The 23,944-nt window shown below is 47.8% G+C and overlaps 1 protein-coding gene across 32 annotated transcripts in view; it reads right to left on the bottom strand.

Annotated features, from left to right (window-relative positions):
* CAMK2B (calcium/calmodulin dependent protein kinase II beta) overlaps window positions 1-23,944 on the bottom strand; it is an 866,219-nt gene that overhangs the window by 283,623 nt on the left and 558,652 nt on the right. For all 32 annotated transcript variants that reach the window (XM_078666806.1, XM_078666785.1, XM_078666796.1 and 29 more), the window contains exon 11: window positions 418-501. In XM_078666806.1, coding sequence (XP_078522932.1) covers window positions 418-501 — 84 coding nt within the window. The remainder of the gene's footprint in view (window positions 1-417; window positions 502-23,944) is intronic.

The following is a 23,944-nucleotide window of genomic DNA, read 5'->3' as shown; positions in this document are numbered from 1 at the left end:
GCTGGTGGGGACAAGAGATATTACAAGACCTTGGGATACATAAAGAATGGCAATGCGTAGATACATGGTGGTCATGCATATAGGCAAAGAGTGCCTCAATAGATTTGACATAGTCTGTTGGAATTGTGGGGAATAGTAGCCTTCCATGGCGAGTACAACATACAGCCAAGAAGATGTAAAACAACAAAACAAATTAAGCAAATTAACAAAATACAGGACTTCATTGAATTGGAGATAGATTCCTTACCACTTGTGACCAACCCGCAGAAGGGCAAGATGGGGAAACTAAGGGTGCCAGGTCAGAAAATACAGACTCCATGATCAAAGGAAATTAAGGCTGCAACTGAATTAATGTAACAATGCTATATTGTTGGTTTGTTTGAAAGATAAAACCGTAAAATAGGACCCTGCACTCACCTTCAGCTTCCTCCTTGCATTGAATTTCTTCAGACACTCTACGGTCTCCTGCCTATGCATCATGGAAGCCACCGTTGATCGTTGCTGTGAAAGAAGGGAAGAAACAAATAAAACAGCACGTTTAAGTAAACAGACAAAGTATCGTTTAATTGAACTCCCACAATCACGCTGCATAAATGCTCAAATCTTGACAACAGCATCACCATAGAATCCAAACTCTCCCAGGCTCTCCCTTCAACTATGATATCTCTCTAGCAGTGACTCTTAAGTACATGAAAAGGAAGAGGGAAATGTTACTTATCCTGTAAGCATTATTTCGTGACATTTGGTGGTGTAGATTCACATGTTCTGCCTACTCCTGCCATATAGTGTTGGGTAGAGTCATTTACAACTTAAAAAAAAAAAAATAGATTTTTAAGAATTCTTTCGATTTACATTGTATAGGGCCTCCACCATTAGTTGGCAAAGCGCATATGTATCAGCTCCATTGTTAGCTTATTTTTCGCACAGTGGATATCGTACTGATGGAGCAGAATGTATGACCATAAGAGAAAGTGTATAACTAATGGAAAGAAATCTGGAGCAACCACTGGCTCCCTAGTGGTCGGTGAGCGCATATGAATCTACAGCACTACACGCTACAAACAGATGCTTACAGGGTAACATTTTCCGTTAGTAAGGTGTGCTGCTGTACATACACATGCTCTGCACGGCCCTCAGAGGCACGAAAAGGCCAGACAAGGCCATCCCCTTGACAGGATCAGCATCGCTCTGCAAAGGTATTGTGCCCTTTCATCCTAAGCAAAGCATCTGTCAGGGTCCTTGACTTCACTGGAGCTGAGTAAGATTCCTTCTCTGCTGCTTGATAGCTACACCCCACAGCACCACCAATAGCGGGCCAACCATCATTACTGGGAATCTACCCATTGAGTACCGTCTAATTTCTTGATAACAGTTAAAGTCTATTGTTAATATGGTAAAAAAAAACGGTCCCTGCTGCTACGGAGTCACTCAATACTCTAGACTCTTACCTAGTACAAGTAGTCAGCAAGATCAATAGCGAGAGAAGGCAATCCCTAGGTCTGAGCCAATCACCAACTTTGCTCCCAGAAAGCCCCTCTTCAAGTATAGTAATGCCTGATATACCTGTAGAAAACCCTCCCATATACATTCCAGACTCTAACCCCCAAGATATTGCCATGGAAGACGGAGACTCAGACCCTCTGATAGATCTGTCAACAGACGCAGTCTCTGATCCTAACTACCAGATAGACACGGTGGATGAAGTTCTATCGCCCCAGCAGCATGTAACACGGGCTATGAGAACTTGCAGAAAGTTCCAGGGAAAGCGCGGGGGGAAATCGCAAGCCAGGAAAAAGCCGGCCACACCACCAAGACGCGAAGGGAAAACTGTGGAGCCTGACGTTGACATAGAGTCGAGGCGCATTATTGATGATGACCTATTCAATAGGATCCAAGACATGATAGACATGAAAATCAGGACAATCATTAAGCCTATGATCGGGAAACTGGATAAATTAACTTTCGAGGTTAAAAAATTGGGCAGATCGCAAAGTAAGTTGATCGAGGAGGTGGAGAACCTATCTACCCTTGTCACTAAATTGGTGACCATGGACGCGGAGAATACCCCATTGGAAAGCCAAACACAGTCTATCCCGCAAGGGCAGCCACCAGCATCTCCATCACCACCTGTGCCTAGCCAGGAGCTAGTAGGAGACTCCCCTGTAGCACCAGCTGCCGTATCTGCCGTATCAGCACAACCCCAAAATGAGGATGACCCAGCCCAATTTATTTTGGAAGCCTCACCAGTAGTACTGGTACTGGCAAATGTTCCTGTTCTATCACACGACAAAACAGAGACTAATCAGGGTCTAAAGGATAAAGCGCTTCACTGGCTCACCAACAATATGCAAATGGCACACCAAGGGTTTGACCAATTAGCAGGGGATATCGTCATGACAAGGAGGGTATCATGGATTGGGAATAAACCAAAAGAATTTAAGGGGGACTGCGTAATATTAAATTTTGCTAACGCAGAGGTATTCCCAAATATCCTGTCCAATATCTTTCCACCCCAACGACGAAGTGGCTCTATAATTCCCCTCACCCTGAAATTTTTCTACAGCAAGATCCAGCTTGCTACTTTTCCGAAGACTCCTAGATCTAGGAGATATATAAATAACAATAATTGGGGAGGGGATACCAGACCCCGATACAACAATGATTGTTTCCAGCCAATGACCAACCAGGAGACTGGAAAATATAACTATCCGATCGAGCCAATTGCCAGATCAGTAATGTCACATGGGCACACTATAAACGGTTGGGGTCCTGGGCTCCCGGGGCATGATCACAGAGCTCGGGGCAACGGGTTCATATCACGGTCGGGATTGGGGCAGCCTTGGAGACGCCCAAATACACCAGGCCCTATGTGGAATACAACAGCAAGTGGATGGAGTCAGGTAGCTACCCCGTTTGATTGGGGATTTGGAATGGGGAATAGGTATGGACCTTTATCTAACCTAAACGACTGTGATTGACTCACAGATGCTACTGATTTGACAACCGATGCGGTGAACACGTCAGCACCCAAAAGAAGTCAACATACCAACGACCATGATTCCAGTGAGCCCAGTCTCCAGATAGTGATAGACGACCAAGTAACACTAAATTGTGCCCATCTCCTCACACTAAATCAGCCTAAGGACTGTGCACCACAGAGGCTTGCCAGCCACAATCCGCAGAGCCTACCTCAAGAGGGATCTATTGAGGTGACAAAACTGCCACAAATCGCTGTAGGGGCTCCGGCGGGGCCCCAAGAACTCAAGAAACCTACGGACTCCTGTAAGATTATAAGCTGGAACATTGCAGGCTTAAATGCTAAAAGATGGGATAGGGCATGGTCCAGTTTCGTCTTAAATCATCATATCATTGCACTCCAGGAAACCTGGGATACATCCGCCAATCTCTGGTGGGATGGGTTCACTTGTTTTACGAAACCTGCCGTACCCAGTCGCATGGGGAGAGCTAAGGGAGGTCTAGTGATTTTGTTCTCCTTAGATCTGAAGGGGAGTTACAGGCAGATAAGCACTGATTCCCATAATATCTTAATGGTTGAAAGGGTGATCAACAACACCAGCAGGACCATATACGTACATTTTTACAATTCAGGGAACAGTGACTATAGAGGTTGTAATGTTGCTAATTTAGATAGCATTTTAAAAACCTTAAGTCAGAACATCAATTACGTTTTTGAGTTTATTCTATTAGGCGATTTTAACATTCACTTGTGTAACCTAGCCTGTAGGGGACGCACTGATGATGGGGACGAGGGATCACAGGGCCCCCACTTTGAACATTCTACAGAGGGGGAGGAGCTAGAAGACCTACTAGCTAACTTCGACCTGTACGAGCCTGAAGGTGGCCCCAGACTGCCAACTTTTATTGGTGCCCAGCAAGGCACAATAATAGATTACATCTTTGTTTCACAAGGCATTCTAAACCGGACTATGGATTACCGCACAGTCTTAACACACTTTAGCGATCATAACCCGGTAGTACTCGAAGTGGCTTGGGGAGCCCAGATGGGAGCATCCCCAGTATTAGCAGAACCTGCCCACCCCTTGAGGACCACTGACCAAGACAGGCGAGTGAAATGGGCTAAAGTGATTCCAGAAATTTTTTACGAGAAAACCTTTCCCAAAATCAAGGATAATGTCGAGATCTGCAAAAAACATAGTGCGCAGGGCAAAGAAATAGTAGAGGCATTCGAGCTAATATGCGGCCAGGTGTCACAGGACCTTTTAGTAAAGTCAAAAAAAGGATCCCCTGGAATTATGCGCTGGTTTGACTCAGCATGTTCAAATGCCCACAGATCACTGTTGGAAGCACTAAAAAAGACCCCTAGGGTAAAAGAGGACATTATCAGTCTGAGGAAAACCTACAAGTTAGCCATAAAGAAACGAAAGGACACCATCAAACGCGAAGCATGGGAAAATCTCCTCTCAGTGGCTGTGCTGAAGGACAGCAGAAAATTTTGGGAGATTATCAAACAGCCATTTTTAGCAGAAGACATCAATGAACCCATAGACTGCGTTATCCCCGATGAAAAATGGCTGACACATTTTAAAAATGTTTACGGGGATGCGGACGAAGGATCTAAAGATGCCCCGTTGGTCACTGTAGCCGTCCGTCCTATCCTCTTTAACCACTCAGAAGTGGAAAAAGCAATCCTGGCTACCACAAAGCATAAAGCACCTGGCCCTGATGGCGTCCCTGCAGACTTTTTTATGTATTCACCGAAATTGTGGGCAGAGGTCTTGACAAATGTGTTTAACTCAGTAAATGGTAACCCGGTTCCCGCCTCATGGGCCACATCCATAATCGTGCCTATTTTTAAAAATAAAGGTCAGCGGGATGATCCCGCCTGTTACAGGCCTATATCCCTCTTGGATTCAAACGTAAAAATTTTAGGCCGAGTCCTTCTATCTAGGCTGAGGGAGAATGTCGAGAGCTGTGGCGGCCTGTCTGAGATACAATACGGGTTTAGAGAAAGAAAGGGGACCATTGAGCAGTGCGCTAATCTGCATTTACTCATCGCTAAATATACCGTGGCCAAGGAGGGGTCCGTGTATCTAGCATTCATGGACCTCTCCTCGGCTTTCGATTTGGTCAATAGATCAAAGTTGTGGTCGATTATGCTGGAGATGGGCATCGACGATGCCTTGGTTACGTTCATGGCCACTTTACACCAGGAGTTGTTCGCAGCAGTTCGTGTAACGAATGATGGAAGACGTACCCCCCTTTTTAAATCCTTGAAGGGGGTATGGCAAGGTTGTATACTAGCCCCCTTGCTCTTCACCATCTATATCAATGGCCTGGGCGCACACCTGAGGGGGCAGGAGGCGGACGTCCCGTATGCAGGAGGAACTCAAATTCCGGCACTCCTGTATGCGGATGACGCCGTGCTCATCGCCCGCACGGGCGTCGGCCTCCAGCACCTTTTAGATGCTTTTGGCTCATTTATGGAGCATCTGGACCTCAAGGTAAATGTAACAAAATCACATACAATGGTAATGGGACGTGAGTGTTACAAGAAAAGCCATAAAACATTTTCTTGCAGAGGGGATATTGTCTCTAAGGTATCTACTTTTCCCTATTTAGGAGTATTGTTTGACCAGAAAGGGTCCTGGGCGCCACAGATAAGAGCAAAGAGGCTAGCTGTTATTAGATCTTCATCAGCTCTCCTGGGCTTTGCTGGCAAGTTGGGGGCTAGGCCTATGGAAGCCCTCATAAAAATCTATAAGTGTAAATCTATGGCCATTGCATTATATGGATCCGCTTTGTGGGGGTACGTAAATCTAGATCTAATACAGAGAGCAGAGAATAGATTTATTGGAACATTGCTCTCTGTACCACAGTCAACCCCAACTTACTCAATTCACAAAGAAGTGGGCTTACCCTATTTGTCAGATACATTGAGTATGTCTCCTCTGATTTTTTGTCTGAAAATGTGGACCAACGAAGAACTTCCCTTGAACCATAAAATTATGCACGATGTTCTATCTCTGGATAAACCCAAGAAGATCCCATGGCTGGCCTATTTGGCCAAAGCATTTGCAGATCTGGGTCGTCCAGAGCTTTTCACCTCCTCTGAGAAAATTAAGGCACAAGACATTGACTTTGTTAAAAAATCATTTAGGGAAAGGAAGGAAGCTTGCCGTGAGGAATGTCAACTGGTGAAACCATTAGTAAGGGAACACAGCCTCCTGGTCAGCTCATCCTCACTCGCACCCTATCTTAGTTTTGTCACAATCCCCTTCCACAGGTTTTTATTAACTAAATTCAGATTTAATTTGTTACATTTTTACTTAGGTTCTTTTAAAACTTGGCAGAAGCCAGATTTAGCCCCTCCCTGTAGCTGCGATCAGTTTTCTGTGCAGGATACAATGCATTTTGTTATGTTTTGTGGGCTGTATATAGAGCAGAGGAAAAAATACTTGTTCCCTATTCTGAAAGAGGCCGGCTTCACTCAGGTGAGACCAGCCCTACTCTTTTTACAATTATTGCCCAATCCACGCATTACTTTTTGCATAGCTAATTTTCTGGTAGCCGCCTCAAGGGCAAAAGCTATCCGCCAAACCTCGCCTTAAAGAAAACGTTTTTAGTATGTACGCTCGCTTTATGAATGTAAAAAAAAATGTTAACCTTGTTTCACACTTTTTTAAAAATTGTATAGCATTGCTTTTAAGATTAATACTCTGTAAGAAATGTTTTTATGTTTTCTTTGTATGACTTTGAATAAGTCGAATAAAGATATTCTGACTGACAAAAGTCAATAGCTGCAGAAATCCATCTTGCTATTGTTTCTTTAGACACTGCATGACCTGGACGAATTTTTCCATAGGCGACAAACAATTGGTCAGATTTGCGTATTGTAGAGGTTCTTTGTAAATAGAACTTTAATCATCTTTTGATGCCTAGTGTATGCAATGCCCTTTCCGCAGGGGATTGTGGGTTAGGAAAAAAACGTCCTTAAGAGAACTGGCTCGTTCAGGTGAAAATCCGAAGGCACCTTAGGCATGAATTTTGGGTTTGTGCGGAGCACTACTGAATCGGACGTTAACTGTAAGAAAGATGGATGGACCGTGAAAGCCTGGACATCACTGACTCTTCTAGATGAAGTCAAAGCCAACAAAAGCGATACTCTCCATGTAAGAAATTTTTAATCCACTCTGTGAATTGGTTCAAAAGGGTGCGCATGAGTTGCTAACACTACATTGAGATGCCACGATGGCGGTGGACGACGTACCGGAGGAAACATTCTGAAAAGTCCTTTAAAGAATTGCTGTCTAATTCTTGAAGAGTAAAGTGAAGTGGACCCATCCTGACGATATCTTGAAATGGCTGCTAGGAAAACGTTCAGAGTTGCGTGAGATAATCCCGATTTTGCCAGATGTAAGAAAAAAGGCAATATCTGATCTGGCCTTGCCTGAAAAGGATGAATCCCAGCCGATTGACACCAGAAAAATCCGATCCACTGTTGGTAGATGAAGTTCCCATTCGTGGGTGGACACCGTTGTCCTGCTGAGAGTGTCCGCAAGAACGTTCGCCGTTCCCGGTACATGGACCGCCAGAAGATTGATTCTGTGTCGTATTGCCCATGCCCATATCTCTTGGGCTTCCTGAGACAGAAGAGCCGATCTTGTTCCTCCCTGTTTGTTCAAATAGTGCATGCTTGTAGTATTGTCTGTGCGAACCAATACTGTGGCCCCTTGAACGATTGCGCGAAAGGACTTGAGGGCTAGGAAGATGGCTCTTAGCTCCAACAGATTGATGTGCCAGACCTTTTGTTGAGGACTTCATCTCCCGCTGACCGTCAGCCCTTGAAGATGTGCTGCCCAACCTTCGAGGGATGCGTCCGTGGTGATTGTGAAGTTTGGTGCGTCTTGGAGGAACGCGCAACCCTGTTGTAAATTTCTCCTTTGAATCCACCAGAGAAGAGCACCTCGGATGCGAGGGGTGATCCGGATGAGGTCCTCGAATGAGCCGGAGACCTGCAGCCATTGCAGGTTGAGTTCTTCTTGAAGAGACCTCATCCTAAGACAGCAATTCGGTATCAAAGGAATGCAAGAAGAAACCATCCCCAGAAAAGACTTGAACTGTCTGACTGAAACTGACTTTCTTGAGAGTAAAATCCGAGCCATGTCCTGTATTCTTTCTTGCCTCTCGTCCGATATGAAAGCTCGGAACAGCTGTGTGTCCAAGGTTGCTTCCAAGAAAGCTTGTCGTTGGGATGGTTCTAGCTGTGACTTGCTGAAATTGATGGAGAGACCCAGAGACTGGAAGAGAGACAGACACCGTTGGATATGGTTGTCTGTGTCTGCGTAAGAACTCGCCTTGATAAGGCAGTCGTCCAAGTAGGGAAATATTTCTATTCCCTCCAGCCGGAGGTGTGCCGCTACCGGATCCAGGACCTTTGTAAACACCCAGGGTGCCGAACGCAGCCCAAAGGGGAGGACCTTGAACTGAAAATCCCTGCCAGCCACCCTGAATCGCAGGAACTTCCTGTGACGAGGTAAAATGGGGATGTGGAAATACGCATCTTGGAGGTCCAAAGTGGCCATGTATTCTCCCGCCGAAAGAAGATTCAGTATTTCTTGGAGTGATAGCATCCAGAACGTTACCTTTTTCAAATACTTGTTTAGGGCACGGAGATCCAGAATTGCACGCCATTCCCCAGACTTTCTTTATTAGAAAGAATCTGTAGTAGAATCCTGCTCCTCTCTGAACCTGAGGAACCTTTTCGATTGCTCCTTTTTTTAACATCAAATTGATCTGGGAAAACAACTCTGAGATGAGCTGGAGGTGGGCCCCTTGGGGGGACGTTGGAGGAAATTTTCGAATTCGAGGGCATGGCCCTTGGCCACAATGTCCAAGACCCACCTGTCTGACGTTATTGAGGACCATTTTGAGTAGAATTTTGAGACCTTTCCTCCAATTTTTATGTGAGACTGCGGCAGTAGCTGTGGCAGGTGGTGACACTCATTGTCTTTTATCCTTTCCGCGGTAGGCAGGCTTTCTTGTGTTTTGGGAATAATTAGTGTTGCGCTGGCCGTAGGACTGGTAACGTTGGGTTTGGTAACGTTGATTCCCTTGCCTGTAGGAGGGCTGCTGATTATAACCTCCTCTAATAGAGGACGATCCACGTCCTCTCGCACCTCGAAAGGGCGGCTTCCGAAATTGTAAGGTGCCAAGGGATCTGGCTGTCTCCGTGTCCTTTTTTGATTGCCTGCAAGGCTTCCTCTACTTGCGGGCCAAACAAAAACTCCCCGTCGTAAGGCATGTAACACCTTAGCTTGAACCTCCTGGCGGAACGAAGTCGCTCATAGCCAGCCTTGCTTGCGCAAGACAGCAGCTCCTTCTAACTGCCTGAATCCAGTTGAAGCCACAGCAACGGTAGAATCAATCATCTCAGCCGAGATCCTCTCACCTTCCTGCAGTATTTTCAGAGCTTCTGTCCTGGAGGGCTCTGGAAGCATGTTGACATATGGCGAGATGTCAGACCACATTTGCCAGTCATATGGCTAATTAGTTGGCAGCTCGGACTGTAGTTGCTGCCATTGTAGACACACGCTACCCAATAGCATCCAGACGCCTGCCGTCTCTATCGGTGGGGCTGCGATTGGAGAGGTAGGATTTCTAGATCGCTTCTGAGCAGCCTGTATGATCACCGAATCCAATTTCGGGTGTCATATAAGGCAAGCTGGGGACTTTTCAGGCGCCTTATATTTTTTATCTATCCTCGGCAGTACTGGAGGAATAGATGCAGGAGTAGACATAACCTTAACTCCCTCTTTCCAGATGAAATCAATAATAGGTATAGACTTAACCTGCCTCCTTGGCTGGTCTTTGAAATCATAGAGGAAGCATTCCTGCTGTGTAGTCTCCATGTCAATATGGAAGCGTTTCGTAGCTCTTTCCATTAGAAGATGGAATCCTCCCACATCTACTAGAGGTGAATCAGCGGTAACCGGAGGTGAAGGAGAAGTTGTTTGAACCTGATAATCGTCCCACTCCGACATCATGGATCCGTCATCGACTTCCCCTTCTCTCTCTTCCTAGTCAGAAGAATGTTGTTCTTCAGGCTGATGGGACGCTACAGGCGGAGGAGACCTTGGAGGTCTTAAATCAGATATAGGCGTTTGCACCACAGGTGTAGGAGGCACAGAGTCCTCTGACTCAGACGTGGAAAACGTCTATAATAGTCATTTAGCATGTGCTTTAGATTTGTTAGCAATGCTACTGGCATCTGAGCTGAGGGGACATTAGTAACAGGTGATGTCACATGCTCAGGCAAATGTTGGTCATCCTCATCATCCTCTTGGTATTTGATGTTTAATTCTGAAGGACTTGTAGCCGTCCCAAACCTTTCATCCATGTCAGAATCCTCCTCACTATCTTCAGAGTCCAGAAACTTGTCAGGGACCTGTATGGGTACCGTTTGAGGTGACCGGCGTAGAGGAGATAAAGGTTCTAGGCTAGAAGCGCATCTCTGAAGCAAGGATGGCTTTGGTGTTGACGTAAAAGCCGTAGACTGTGACCAAACCTGCATGGTGGTACATGTAGACAGTTGTGGCGTCGACGGAGGCCCCATCGACGGGCTCGTCGACGGGGGCTTGGATCCAGACGATGAAGAGGTTGTCGTCGACGATTGAGTTGTCTTTGCCGACGAGGAAGGTTTCGTCGACAACTGTGTCTTCGTCGACGATGGTGTCTTTGTCGACGATGGAATCTTCGTCGACGATCTAGTCGTCGACTGTGCAGGAGTCGTCGACGAGCTAGTCGACGACGGGATGCTTGTCGACGGCAATGGAGCAACCGTGACATCGACGAAGCTATCGTTGACGGAATCTTCTTCAGCTTGGCCGTTGACGGGGCGCTGACGATGGCAGATGAAGATTCTTTCGTCGACGAGATAGGCCTGACAGCGACATAGACCATCGTCGACTGTGAAGACGCTATCGACATTAACATCTCAGGCTTAGGAGAAGTGAAAGTTGACGTAGACGTAGATGTTGCGTCGACTGGGATCTTCGTCGACTGCGGAGTCGACGACGGCATCGTCGATGACAGGGTCTGTTTCTGAGGTAAAGTCTTCTCAAAAGTAGTCTTTTGAGGTAATTTTTTGGTTCTTCTCGGGGGTGTGGATGGCCCAAGTTTGCCCTTAGTAGGGGGGGGTGCCTTAGAAGTGGAAGGCCTCTCAGACCCCTTAGAAGATTGTTGCCGCTTTATAATCTTATCCCCAGGAGAAGACAACACCTCTTCGGCAGCTCTCTTCCTAGAAGCTGTAGTAGACCCAGAGGCAATACTGCCTACCTCAAAAACAGGATCATCTTGATCGTTGAGCTTTTGTAGCCACAAAAGCTGGCGGCCCTCTCTGTCCCTGAGGGTAGGTCCTACATATCTTGCAGTCCTTTACCTGATGGTCCGGGTACAGGCAGTAAATGCACTTCTTGTGGGGATCTTCTTTGAAAAGCCGGAGCTTACCACAAGAGTCACAAGGCCTGAATAAAGATTTCTTAGATGAAGACATCTTCAAATCCAGATTCCTGAAGGAAAATAGAGAAGTACTGAGCAGAGATCAGGGAGACTCCCTTCACACGACGTGCAGTAGAAAATCTGAGAGCCTGAGCCTCTGGAGAGGACTTTCTGGTGGGTGCTGTCGCCTGATTCGCTGCAGTTTGGGCTATACAAAATGACTAGGATAGTCAGGAGTGTGGAAGTTTTTTGTATTGTAGCTTGGGCTACTTTACTTCCTGGTTGGTTATTACCAAGTTTTCTAAGGATATTATTGCATATTATTGCTTTTTTATGTACCGTGGGACTCCCACAACGACAACGGGGAATGATTCAGGCATGTGAATCTATGATAGACACCCCAATACTGGAGAAGAAAAGTTCACCAAAAAAACTTTGGAATCAAAGGCTAGGTCTTGCACAGAACCATTTAGTCTTTTATGATTTGTAGTTAAAGCTCTTGGAGGATAATGCCTAAAACTCACTAGTACTTCAAGCATAAAGAAACAGTGAGCTCAAAAATGTTCTGCAAGTGAGAAGCTAACACGAATAGTAATATGAAGGGAGGAGTTAATCTGAGATGGGACAATGTAGATTCAACAAACCATCAAAAATACACTTCATGGTTTAAATTTTGAAGTGAAAATGTATCATTGGGCGTATATTGCTAAATGCAGTATTAAGAACAATCCATTGAGATTAGTAAATGATGCAAAGAAGTAATGAAATAAAAGTTGCATTTGATGGATTTAGAGGTCTCTCATAAATCAAGTAGTAAAATCTAATGCACTTGTTTTTGCATGAATATAATCTTATCTTGCAATGTGTTAGGACACGAAATCGCTGAAAGCACCGCAAACGAGCGCAACGAGATCGGAACTACAATTCCCAAGAAACCCTCGCCCTGAACTACAAATCCCAGGAAGCTCCACACGGGACGGAAGCAGGCGCCGCCATAAAACAAACAGGATGGCAGGACGCGGCGTCGGATATTCCCGGTTCAGGTTACAGGACTCATACGCTGAACGGAAGGGTTGACCAGACGTGCACAGACGTAAGGAGAGCTTCAGTCTCGGTAAGCCGTTGTTACACCAGTCCCCGCTCGAGGGTTCTCGAGCGCGAGAGACGCTCCCTTGGAACTTACCGTGTGCAGTCCCCGCTCGAGGGTTATCGAGCGCGTGAGACGCTCCCTTGGATCTTGTCGCAGTCCCCGCTCGAGGGTCATCGAGCGTGTGAGACGCTCCCTTGGAACTTACCTTGTGCAGTCCCTGCTCGAGGGTTATCGAGCGTGTGAGACGCTCCCTTGGAACTGTTGCAGTCCCCGCTCGAGGGTTATCGAGCGCGTGAGAGGCTCCCTTGGATCTTGTCGCAGTCCCCGCTCGAGGGTCATCGAGCGTGTGAGACGCTCCCTTGGAACTCGTTGCAGTCCCCGCTCGAGGGTTATCGAGCGTGTGAGACGCTCCCTTGGAACTCGTTGCAGTCCCTGCTCGAGGGTTATCGAGCGTGTGAGACGCTCCCTTGGAACTTGTTGCAGTCCCCGCTCGAGGGTTATCGAGCGTGTGAGACGCTCCCTTGGAACTTGTTGCAGTCCCCGCTCGAGGGTTATCGAGCGTGTGAGACGCTCCTTTTGTATATACCTAGCTCCCCACATTATCTGCCCTAGCCACCTCATTGTAAGATCGAGTGGCATTGTCGGCCACTGCTTAGCACGGTGTCCTCTGTTGGTGAATGCCGGGACCGGCGTTCGTGCAGAGGACGGTTGGAACAAAGAGGAAAGGGGCACAGTGCAGAATGGATTCCTGTTAAAACCATATCAGGTTGTACAGTGCAGAATAAAACTGATTCAACCAATATACCGGTCTTATCTCTGTTGAGAGGAAGCGTGAGTGTGCAGTGTTCTTAGCTGGCCCAATCCTGAGGCAACCAGGGGATTACATAATATCCGACCTTTTACTCCTGATCATCCTCCCGGTTGGGTGCGGTTGTCATGGCCTCCATGGAAGATGTGCTGGCCGCCTTACTGGACGTACAGAACGAGTTAACTGCTTCTCGCCAAGAAACGGCTGACCTGAGAGCAAGGATGGATACCCAACAGAGAAATCCGTTTAATGCCGGGGCGTCACACACGGGACAACCCGCGGCAGTGGTGGTGGAAATGCCGGTGGCTATCCCGCTAGCCACCCCGGAAAGATACAGTGGGGATCCCAACACCGTCCAGGTCTTCATAACGCAGGTGGCCCTGCACTTCTCTTGTAAACCAAAGTCGTTTCCCACGAACCAGGCGCGAGTCGCCTTTATGATCTCCTACTTGGCAGGGAACGCTGCACAATGGGCGGTGCCTTTGGTTACCAGGGACGATCCGCTCTTGTACGATTGGGATTCGTTCTAGGAGGAGTTTGTGAGAGTCTTCGACCGGAGAGCGGACTCATACACCGCTGATAGAGAGCTACTGACGCTCAAACAAGGCACTTCAGGGCTTGTCCAGTACTTGAACGCATTTAGGCGCCTTGTGGCTGAATCCAAATGGCCACCCGCAAAACAAACAGCGCTCTTCCACCAAGGATTGAGCGAAGACCTTAAGGATGTGATCGCTCAGAGAGACCCCCAACCTGTACAGTGCGAGGACTTGATTAGTTTGGCACTACGTCTGGACCATAGACTGAGCGAACGTCGGGGGGGAGGTCAGAAGAAGGACAAGGCCCCTCTCGCGTCGAGCCAAACGGTTCCCGCGGAAGCTGCTCCTGCGCATCGCACAGAGACCATGGACGTAGGAGCCGTCAGAGCCAGCCTTACAGCAACGGAGAAGGAGTCCCGCAGGAAGCAAGGACTATGCTTATACTGCGGGAAGAAGGGCCACTACGTCCGTGAGTGCCCCGTGAAACCCAAGACAGGACTATCTCGCCCCAATCGTTTGTCTGCTGCGACAGCAGACAAGGGGGCGGAAAACTAAGGGGCTCTCGGAACAGGGAAGGGGATTCCCGGAGTCATGGTTACATCCCTTCAGCACAGACATTTACCACTACCAGTCCCCGACATATGTTTATACCCCTGCGATTGAAAGTACCAAACAAGTGGGTTTCGGTATCTGCAATGGTAGACTCAGGAGCAACAGGGGTATTCATGGACGAGGAAGAAGCGCGCCGTCTAGGAGTGGTGCTTCTACAGTATGAGGTCCCAGAAGACGTCTTTGCGGTGGATGGGCGGAAGTTGAAATCTGGTCCCATCAGTCAACACACCGGGGAACTCGAGGTGGTATACGAACAACAACACAAAGAAGTTTTGGACTTCAACGTCATCTGTGCGCCGCAGTATGGCGTTATCCTTGGCTTACCGTGGCTCAAAAAACACAACCCCTCCATTGACTGGGAATCCCTAGAATTGCGTATGGACTCCCCGTATTGCGCCCGCTCATGTGGGTGGTCTTCAGACCCTCCGTCCTTGACATTGTGTTCCGGACACGGAGTGGCCACCGCAGCGGAAAAAGAAGTGCACCTCCCCAAGGTGTACCATGATTACAGAGACGTGTTCGATGATAAGCCGGCGGAAACACTCCCTCCGCATAGAGTCTATGACTGTCAGATAGACCTGGTCCCTGGAGCTACCATTCCCGGAGGGAGGCTGTATGCTTTGTCGGAGCCCGAAAACATCCACCTTCGTTCTTACCTGGATACCATGTTGAGCCTGGGGTTCATAAGGCCATCCAAGTCACCGGCGGCCTCGCCTCTGTTCTTTATCCCAAAAGCGAACGGAGAGCTCCGCGCTTGTGTGGACTTCAGGGCGCTCAACGCCATCACGATTAAGAACAGATACCCGCTACCCCTGATCAACGTGCTCTTGGAGCAAGTCAAGAAGGCGCGCATATACACAAAGCTCGATCTGAAGGGAGCGTACCACCTTGTCCGTATGCGGTGCGGAGACGAGTGGAAAACGGCCTTCAAGACGCGGTTCGGCCTGTTCGAGTACAGAGTGATGCCGTTCGGGCTCTGTAACGCCCCCGCGGCGTTTCAGTTTTTTCTGAACGACGTTCTGCGAGACATCTTGGACGTCTACGTCGTCGTCTATATTGACGACATTCTGGTCTACTCGGACAGCCTGGAGGAACACGAGCTGCATGTGTCTACGGTGCTGAGAATCCTAAGGGAAAACTCATTATACTGCAAGCTCAGTAAGTGCGACTTTCACGTCACCACGGTGGAATTCTTGGGGGTTATGCTGAGCCCTGAAGGACAAACAATGGCGGAAAGGAAAGTCAAGGCTGTAGTGGACTGGCCGGCTCCGAAAAGCATCAAGGAGGTGCAAAGCTTCCTAGGGTTTGCTAACTTTTATAGGAGGTTCATCCAGGGGTTTTCGGGGCTGGTAGCCCCCATCACGCATCTCCTGAGGAAGGCAGCCGCCTTTTTGTGGTCGACCGAGGCTGAGGGAGCATTCCGAGCGTTGAAGCGGGCCTTTGTGTCGGCTCCTGTGCTTGCTCATCCAGACCCCGAACAGCAGTACATAGTAGAGGCGGATGCCTCGGACCTGGCGGTGGGGGCCGTACTTTCGCAGAAGAACGCAGAGTCAGGGCTGCTACACCCTGTGGCTTTCATGTCCAGGAAGCTGAACGTAGCTGAAATAAACTACCACGTCGCCGAAAAAGAATTGCTAGCCATCAAGGACGCCTTTACTGAATGGAGACACCTATTGATGGGAGCACGGCAGGTGGTTTTAGTGTATACAGACCACAGGAACCTCCAGTTCATGACGGCGGCCAGACAGCTGTCTCCCCATTTCCATTTTACCATCACCTACAGGCCTGGCACGGAAAACAAGAAAGCGGATGCTCTTTCTAGACGGTACACGGACGAGGAACATCCCCTACCAACCGTCAAATCCATCATAGAACCCGGGGCGGTGATAGGAGCTATACAGCCAGGGGCTTTCCTTCGTGGGATACAGAAAGGCATTGGTACGGTCGAGTGGAGAACATGGCTTCATCGACATAAGGAATGGCAGGTCAAGGACGGTATACCGGTGAAAGGACGCTGTGTCCTGGTACCGACCGCCAGACTGAGGAAACAAGCCTATCAGTGGTGCCACGAATCGCCCTGTGCGGGTCACTTCGGTCTGCAGAAAACGGTGGAATGTGTGGGGCGACAGTTCTGGTGGCCTTCAGTGAGGGCGGACATCCAGAGGTGGATAGCCTCCTGTACGGTATGCTCCTCCATGAAATCGGACCATGGCCGCCCCCAGGGGCTCCTGCAGCCGCTTCCTACCCCCGCTAGGCCGTGGGACAGCATTTCCCTGGATTTCATCGTAGGACTGCCTAAGGATCAGGGGTGTACCGCCATACTCGTGGTCATCGACTACCTCACCAAGATGGGTCGGTTCATCGCGTGTAAAGGGGTACCTACGGCTGGCCAATTGGCACTCACGCTTATGAAAGAAGTGGTGCGGGTTCATGGACTGCCCCGAGTGATCGTGTCTGATCGAGGGTCGCAGTTCACGGCGCGGTTTTGGAAAACTTGGTGTTCATCCTTACATGTAACGTCCGCTATGTCCACCAGCTATCACCCTCAAACGGACGGCCAAACCGAGCGCCTCAACCAGACGCTAAAGCAATATCTCCCTTGTTTCGTGGATCAGGGCACCGAGGAATGGGTTGATAAGCTGTGGCTAGCAGAAATTGCATATAACAACGCCACGCATAGTGCAACAAAGGTGTCGCCTTTCTACAACAACTACGGTCATCATCCCAGGTTCCTTCCTCTGGTGCATCCTGCAGCCACGGTGGGCGTACCAGAAACCATCAGAAGGGTTGCCCACATCAAGGACACGATAGGGTGCGCCAAGAGGTGTCTGGAGGAGGCCAAGAGGACCTACAAGGCCTCCGCGGACCGTCGACGGAGACCAAGCCCTCTGTATCAGGTGGGGGATTACGTCTGGGTGTCATCGAAGAACCTACGGTTTCGGAAACATAGCGTTTTCCGCCCACGCTTCATCGGCCCGTATCGCATCAAGGAGTGCCTGAGTCCTGTGAACATGCGGCTGGATCTGCCAGGCTGCCTGAGGATACACCCGGTGTTCCACGTCTCCCTCCTTAAGCCCTCCGTCGCGTCCGGTGGTTCCGGTCCTTCGCCTGTATCGGTGGACGCTGAACGTGACTACGAGGTTGAAGGTATCAGGGATTCCAAGTGGAGCAGGGACCGGCTCTGGTACCTTGTTGCCTGGAAGGGATACGGCCCGGAGGAGCAGTCATGGGAGCCTGTTTCGGGTATTTGTGCTCCTCGACTGGTCGCGGCCTTCCACAGACTGCATCCGGACAAGCCCGGGCCCGCGAAGGGTCCTTGAGGGACGGGGGATGTGCTGTTAGGACACGAAATCGCTGAAAGCACCGCAAACTAGCGCAACGAGATCGGAACTACAATTCCCAAGAAACCCTCGCCCTGAACTACAAATCCCAGGAAGCTCCGCGCGGGACGGAAGCAGGCGCCGCCATAAAACAAACAGGATGGCAGGACGCGGCGTCGGATATTCCCGGTTCAGGTTACAGGACTCATACGCTGAACGGAAGGGTTGACCAGACGTGCACAGACGTAAGGAGAGCTTCAGTCTCGGTAAGCCGTTGTTACACCAGTCCCCGCTCGAGGGTTCTCGAGCGCGAGAGACGCTCCCTTGGAACTTACCGTGTGCAGTCCCCGCTCGAGGGTTATCGAGCGCGTGAGACGCTCCCTTGGATCTTGTCGCAGTCCCCGCTCGAGGGTCATCGAGCGTGTGAGACGCTCCCTTGGAACTTACCTTGTGCAGTCCCTGCTCGAGGGTTATCGAGCGTGTGAGACGCTCCCTTGGAACTGTTGCAGTCCCCGCTCGAGGGTTATCGAGCGCGCGAGACGCTCCCTTGGATCTTGTCGCAGTCCCCGCTCGAGGGTCATCGAGCGTGTGAGACGCTCCCTTGGAACTTGTTGCAGTCCCCGCTCGAGGGTTATCGAGCGTGTGAGACGCTCCCTTGGAACTCGTTGCAGTCCCCGCTCGAGGGTTATCGAGCGTGTGAGACGCTCCCTTGGAACTTGTTGCAGTCCCCGCTCAAGGGTTATCGAGCGTGTGAGACGCTCCCTTGGAACTTGTGCAGTCCCCGCTCGAGGGTTATCGAGCGTGTGAGACGCTCCTTTTGTATATACCTAGCTCCCCACATTATCTGCCCTAGCCGCTGTCCCCATTCAAGGGATTCGAGTGCAGGTCTCTGAACCCCGCAAACTCAAGGACCCGTGCCTTCCGTGTAGCCCTCTGTTGGAGAGTGTCGGGACCGACACTCATGCGGAGGACGACCTGGGGAATACCAACCACCTCATTGTAAGATCGAGTGGCATTGTCGGCCACTGCTTAGCACGGTGTCCTCTGTTGGTGAATGCCGGGACCGTCGTTTGTGCAGAGGACGGTTGGAACAAAGAGGAAAGGGGCACAGTGCGGGCTTGATTCCTGTTAAAATCATATCAGGTTGTACAGTGCAGAATAAAACTGATTCAACCAATATACCGGTCTTATCTCTGTTGAGAGGAAGCGTGAGTGTGCAGTGTTCTTAGCTGGCCCAATCCTGAGGCAACCAGGGGATTACACAATGCTATCAAGAGAAAGACCAAGATATGCATTTTTTGACCATCTGGGGACGAGGTCAAAAGTGATAACCCCAAGCCTGAGGGTACAGGTACCTCTAACTGCTACTCTGAGTGAGCCTGTTTGCGTTTCAAACCAGTGTGACGTCTTAAGGGAAAGGACAAAGTGAACAAGAAGATGGTGAAATAGACCACACATTAGGAGTCAATGAGGCCAGGCAAGAGAAATTACCACATGAAGACATTGGGGACTTCCAGGTGAGGGCTCAGCTAATGTTAGTCAGCAACTCATTAGGACTTTGGGCTAGGATATGATGGTAAAGCTTGAAGTATCTCAGTGCACATTTTGACAAGAAGGTGGACGAGTTATCCACAAGACTGTTGGCTCTCTAAGAGTTGGTGGATGCGTCCCCCTAAAATTTAACAAACTACATGCAGACAAACTCAACACTGTTGGTAACTGTTAAGTCATTATTTGAAAAGATGGAACAATGGAGAATCAGGTAAGAGTGAATAATATCCAAATCCTGAACGTATCAGAGGCCACTGTTGTGGGGGAGTCAATGTGAAAAGGTTTTGTTATGCAGTAGAGCATATTGGATAAGGACAGCTTTATCAACATTGAACACGAAATGTAAACAGTCTACACAGACCAATAAGGCTCAGTCGAAATACTTTGGGACATACCCGGTAAAGGAATGAATCTTAGCAACTGCCATGAAATCAAAATACAATAAGGTATAGGCATATCTTCTCTATCCTAGATGTATGGTGACCAACTAATGACACAATGTGGACTGAGGGAAACACATGGAAGATATTGGGAATCCAGGTGTTATTGTTCAGATGAAGTTCCTGAGTGGTTTGTGCTACATCATAATGAATCACCAATGCCAAATATTGATAAATTGGATGAACTTTTATCAATAATCCACAGTGTAACTTGATACTGTAAAATGATAAAGAGGATTGCTCTGTACTAATTTATTAAAAGCTTGAATCAGCATACCACAGTACCAGAGCTTGAATCAGTGCACTATAGTACCAGAAGTCAAAAGGAGGGATCTCAGGGGGGAGGTAGGGTTATTTTAAATTTTAGGTGGAGTGCAAGATAGGGAAAAAGAAAAATCCTAATGTGATCACCTGGAATTGTAAATGGATAAATACTGCTACTCTAAAAATGATTGAGTAATTTTTTTATTGTATCAGTTACAGGATAACAATCATATTCATTTATTGTACACTAAAATATTGTAAATATTTATTTTAATTAATAAACTATTAATTTCTCCTATACTTTCCCACAGGAGAGACCTAGATCTCCATCAATGTAGGAAAAGTAACTAGTAGTAACTTTACACTTATAAATTCAGTCTCAGAGGTTGAGACATGCAAATCTAAAATTATATGTAAATCTACACTTGAAAATGGTGGCTAACAAAAAACTGTAGACTTACACCTGCGTACAGGAGTAGATTTACACATGAGTAAATCTAGAAGGGTAAATTTGCCTTTGTAAATGATGTTAGTGATTGCTTTATTATCTTTAACCGAGGCTTAGCTCTCTAATAGCACTGAAGATACAAGTGTTGGTGTAAGGCTTCATAAATAAAACAGTATGAATGCATTAAAAGCCATGAAACCTAGAAGCCTTTAGAAACACCATGCAGATGTTACTATAAACATGGCAAAATATTAGATTCATGTGAGCATAATTTCTAGGGTAGAAAGGGCTAGGTCCACAGGTACATGATGTGCTCTATATTTGTGAAGATTGGAGGTCTCCGCAAAAAATGCTTGCATAATTACTGTTGAGGCAGATTTTAAGTGACACTTCTATGGGCAATAATGACGTGCCACTACCAACCACAGGCATTGGCAAAGTGCTTTTTTTTTTAAAATAAAGTATACCTAGTAGAGATCCAATGAGCTCCGTAAATGTCTTAAGTTCATAAACTTTATATTCTACACAATAGTATCTAGGTGGCAGAATTCCGACGATAGAAAGGAGTTAAAACCGTAAATATGTAACGGTCTTACACTGCCTCTTTGTTGGAGATTATAATAACTGTTGCATGTCTTAGGAAAACAGATGTCTTCTGGTGGAGTTTTTGGATTTGCTTTTCCAGAGTCAGTCTTGTTATGTAAAATGCTTGAAGGCCTTTGTTGACTTTACTTTCGTTGAAATTATTTATCCTTTTTATTTGGCACTTTTTATCTAAAGGCATTGATATAGAGGGTTCTGCACAAACCAACTGCATCATGTTACCAAGGATTGTTCTATCATTGAAAAATCCATGCCTTTTATTGATATTACAGGAGCTGACAGTTAACTTGAGATGAGCCAACTTGAGCATGAGCCCCAAAATATAAGACTAGAACAGTCTTATGTTATTTGACATAACATTATCAATCTGTACAGGACTTCAGTACTATAAGGAACAGGGGCATATATTATGAAAGCATTTATACACAGGTTGTTGCAAGCAGAGCCAAGATACCCCCTTACTTGTTATCAAATGTTATGGCAGCAGGCGCTCTTCAGGTGGGGGAGTTGGGGTATGCAGGACCAAGTTAGCAGGGTTGCACGGAAGGGGGAATGGTTTCACAGTTGGGGGAAGTTTAGATGTTATTTTAAGGTAACAGGTTGGATTATAAGTGCTCAGGTACACAGTGGATTGGATTTACTTTTCAACAAGAAGAGGGTCGGGGGAGGGAGGTACCCCACCAGACACGTTAGATATGTACAGGTCTGAGGATTGCCAATTGCTGGTTATATGTCGGGGACACAGAGACAGTCGCTGGGACTCTGGTCCTGGAATATAAATGGCCTCAATGGTAAAAAATAAAGAGAACAGTGATTTTGCAATTCATTAAGAGGCATGCCCCAAATGTTACATTATTACAAGAAACATACCTCCGAGGTAACAACTGTAGAGTGCTCCACACATTTTGATTCAAACTTTTCCCACATGCGGGTTGGACCACAGGTTCCAGAGGGGTTGTGATTTTATGTAGGAGGACACTGCCTGATGTGCCCACAAAGACATGGAGTGACCCTCTGGGCAGAAATGTGGAGGTGAGTGTCCGATGGGAGGGACAGACCCTTAACTTTAGCTCACTATATGTTTCTCCCAGGCTGCTGACGCGCACCTTGATCTACTGGGCCCCCTACTCCTAGAGCTGCCGGAAGGTAGACTGGTTCTGGGAGGAGATATGAATGATGTAGTCACCATAGAACTGGACGTTTGGGGGGCTTCCGGGAGGAGCCTGGGTCCGCTAAGAGACTTCATATTGGCAATGGGACTGGGCAACATTTGCCGGTATCCTCACCCAGAGCCCAGGGAATTCACACATATCGGCAGCACACAGGAGCTTGGTCCGCTTGGACTATATGGTCACAAAGACTAATAGCTTGGGCGATTTTAAGACAGCTGTGCATGCGGCATGGGTAGTGATAGGTCACGATCCGGGTAAAGTCGTACTTGAAGGTCCGATGAGGGACCATGTTCTGCTCCCTAGGATTGACCTCTGGTTCCTCAAAGAAAGGGAATTTAGATAGAGTATGAGGGAAAGGGGGGGGGGAATAGAATGGCCTTACCCCCACTGGGGCATCTGCGAAAGTTGCGGCAACAGGAATTAAGAGCATTGATGGAGCATAGCGCCAGGGCACAGGCATTGGCCACCCAGCACCGTTTATGCGATGTGGGAGATAAAGCAAGTAAACTGGTGGTGTGGCTGGACAAAAGGGATGGGGGAAGTAGATGGGTCCCGGAGATAGAGGATGAGGAAGGACAGCCGGAAACAAGATCGCGGAGGCGTTCGCTACTTACCACAAGGCTCTTTACAAGTCCACCACTGCTGTGTCAGGTACTGACTGTGAGGAATTCCTGAGGGATGTGACCCTAGCTCAGTTGACTGAGAAAGACAGAGGCATGTTAAACAAAGATCTGATGGTACAAGAATTGAGTAGGGCAGTTTGCACCCTTTAATCTGGGAATAGGTGGTGGGGCCAAATTGCCTACCAGTTTGGCTATTCAAATGCATGTTAGACAAATCAGCGGAGCACCTTCTACATATGTTTCAAGGGGATAAGTAAGATTGCATATTATCAGAGGACCAAAGAACGGCAGTGATAGTGGTGATCCCTAAAGAGGGTAAACCGCCAACGGACTGTGGATCTTATAGATCAATTTCATTGCTTAACTACTAGGCTAAAGTACTGGCCAAGGCTTTGGCACTTCGGGTGTGAACAGTGATTACCTCCTTGACACACCTGGATCAATCCGGAATAATGCCACAAAAGGGGACATGTTTGAACCTGTGCAGACTATATGGGATCATGCATGTGACGGAATCCGCTCTCGTATAGCCGGCGGACCTTCTGTCCATGGACACTAAAATGGAGCTCAATATTGTGGAATGGAGTTATCTTTTGAAGTTCTACCACGAGTGGGATTTGGGTCCAGATTTATTGGCTGAGTCAAGCTTTAATTCATCAACCAACTGGCAAGAGTGCAAGTTAATAACTCAGTGTCCAGAGTATTTGCCCTCTTGAAGGGTACGAGACAGGGTTGCCCCCTTTTCCCAATGCTCTTTTCTTTGGCCCTAGAGCCGTTGGCTGCCTGGCTGAGTCAAGATCCCGTTGTCTGGGGTATACGGGTGGGAAGTGAATGGAATGAACGTATCTCGCTATACGCGGACGATGTCCTGCAATATGTCATGAGGCCCATGCAGTCATTTATCTGATATTGCCATTTTTCCACATATTTTGAAACCACTCAGGTTATCGTATAAATTGGGACAAGTCCCTACTTTTTCCACTGGTGGGGGAAGTACAG

Source organism: Lissotriton helveticus, chromosome 11 (genome assembly GCF_964261635.1).
Source record: "Lissotriton helveticus chromosome 11, aLisHel1.1, whole genome shotgun sequence".
In the NCBI taxonomy this organism is placed as follows: domain Eukaryota; kingdom Metazoa; phylum Chordata; class Amphibia; order Caudata; family Salamandridae; genus Lissotriton; species Lissotriton helveticus.
This window is presented reverse-complemented; position numbering and strand designations above follow the sequence as displayed.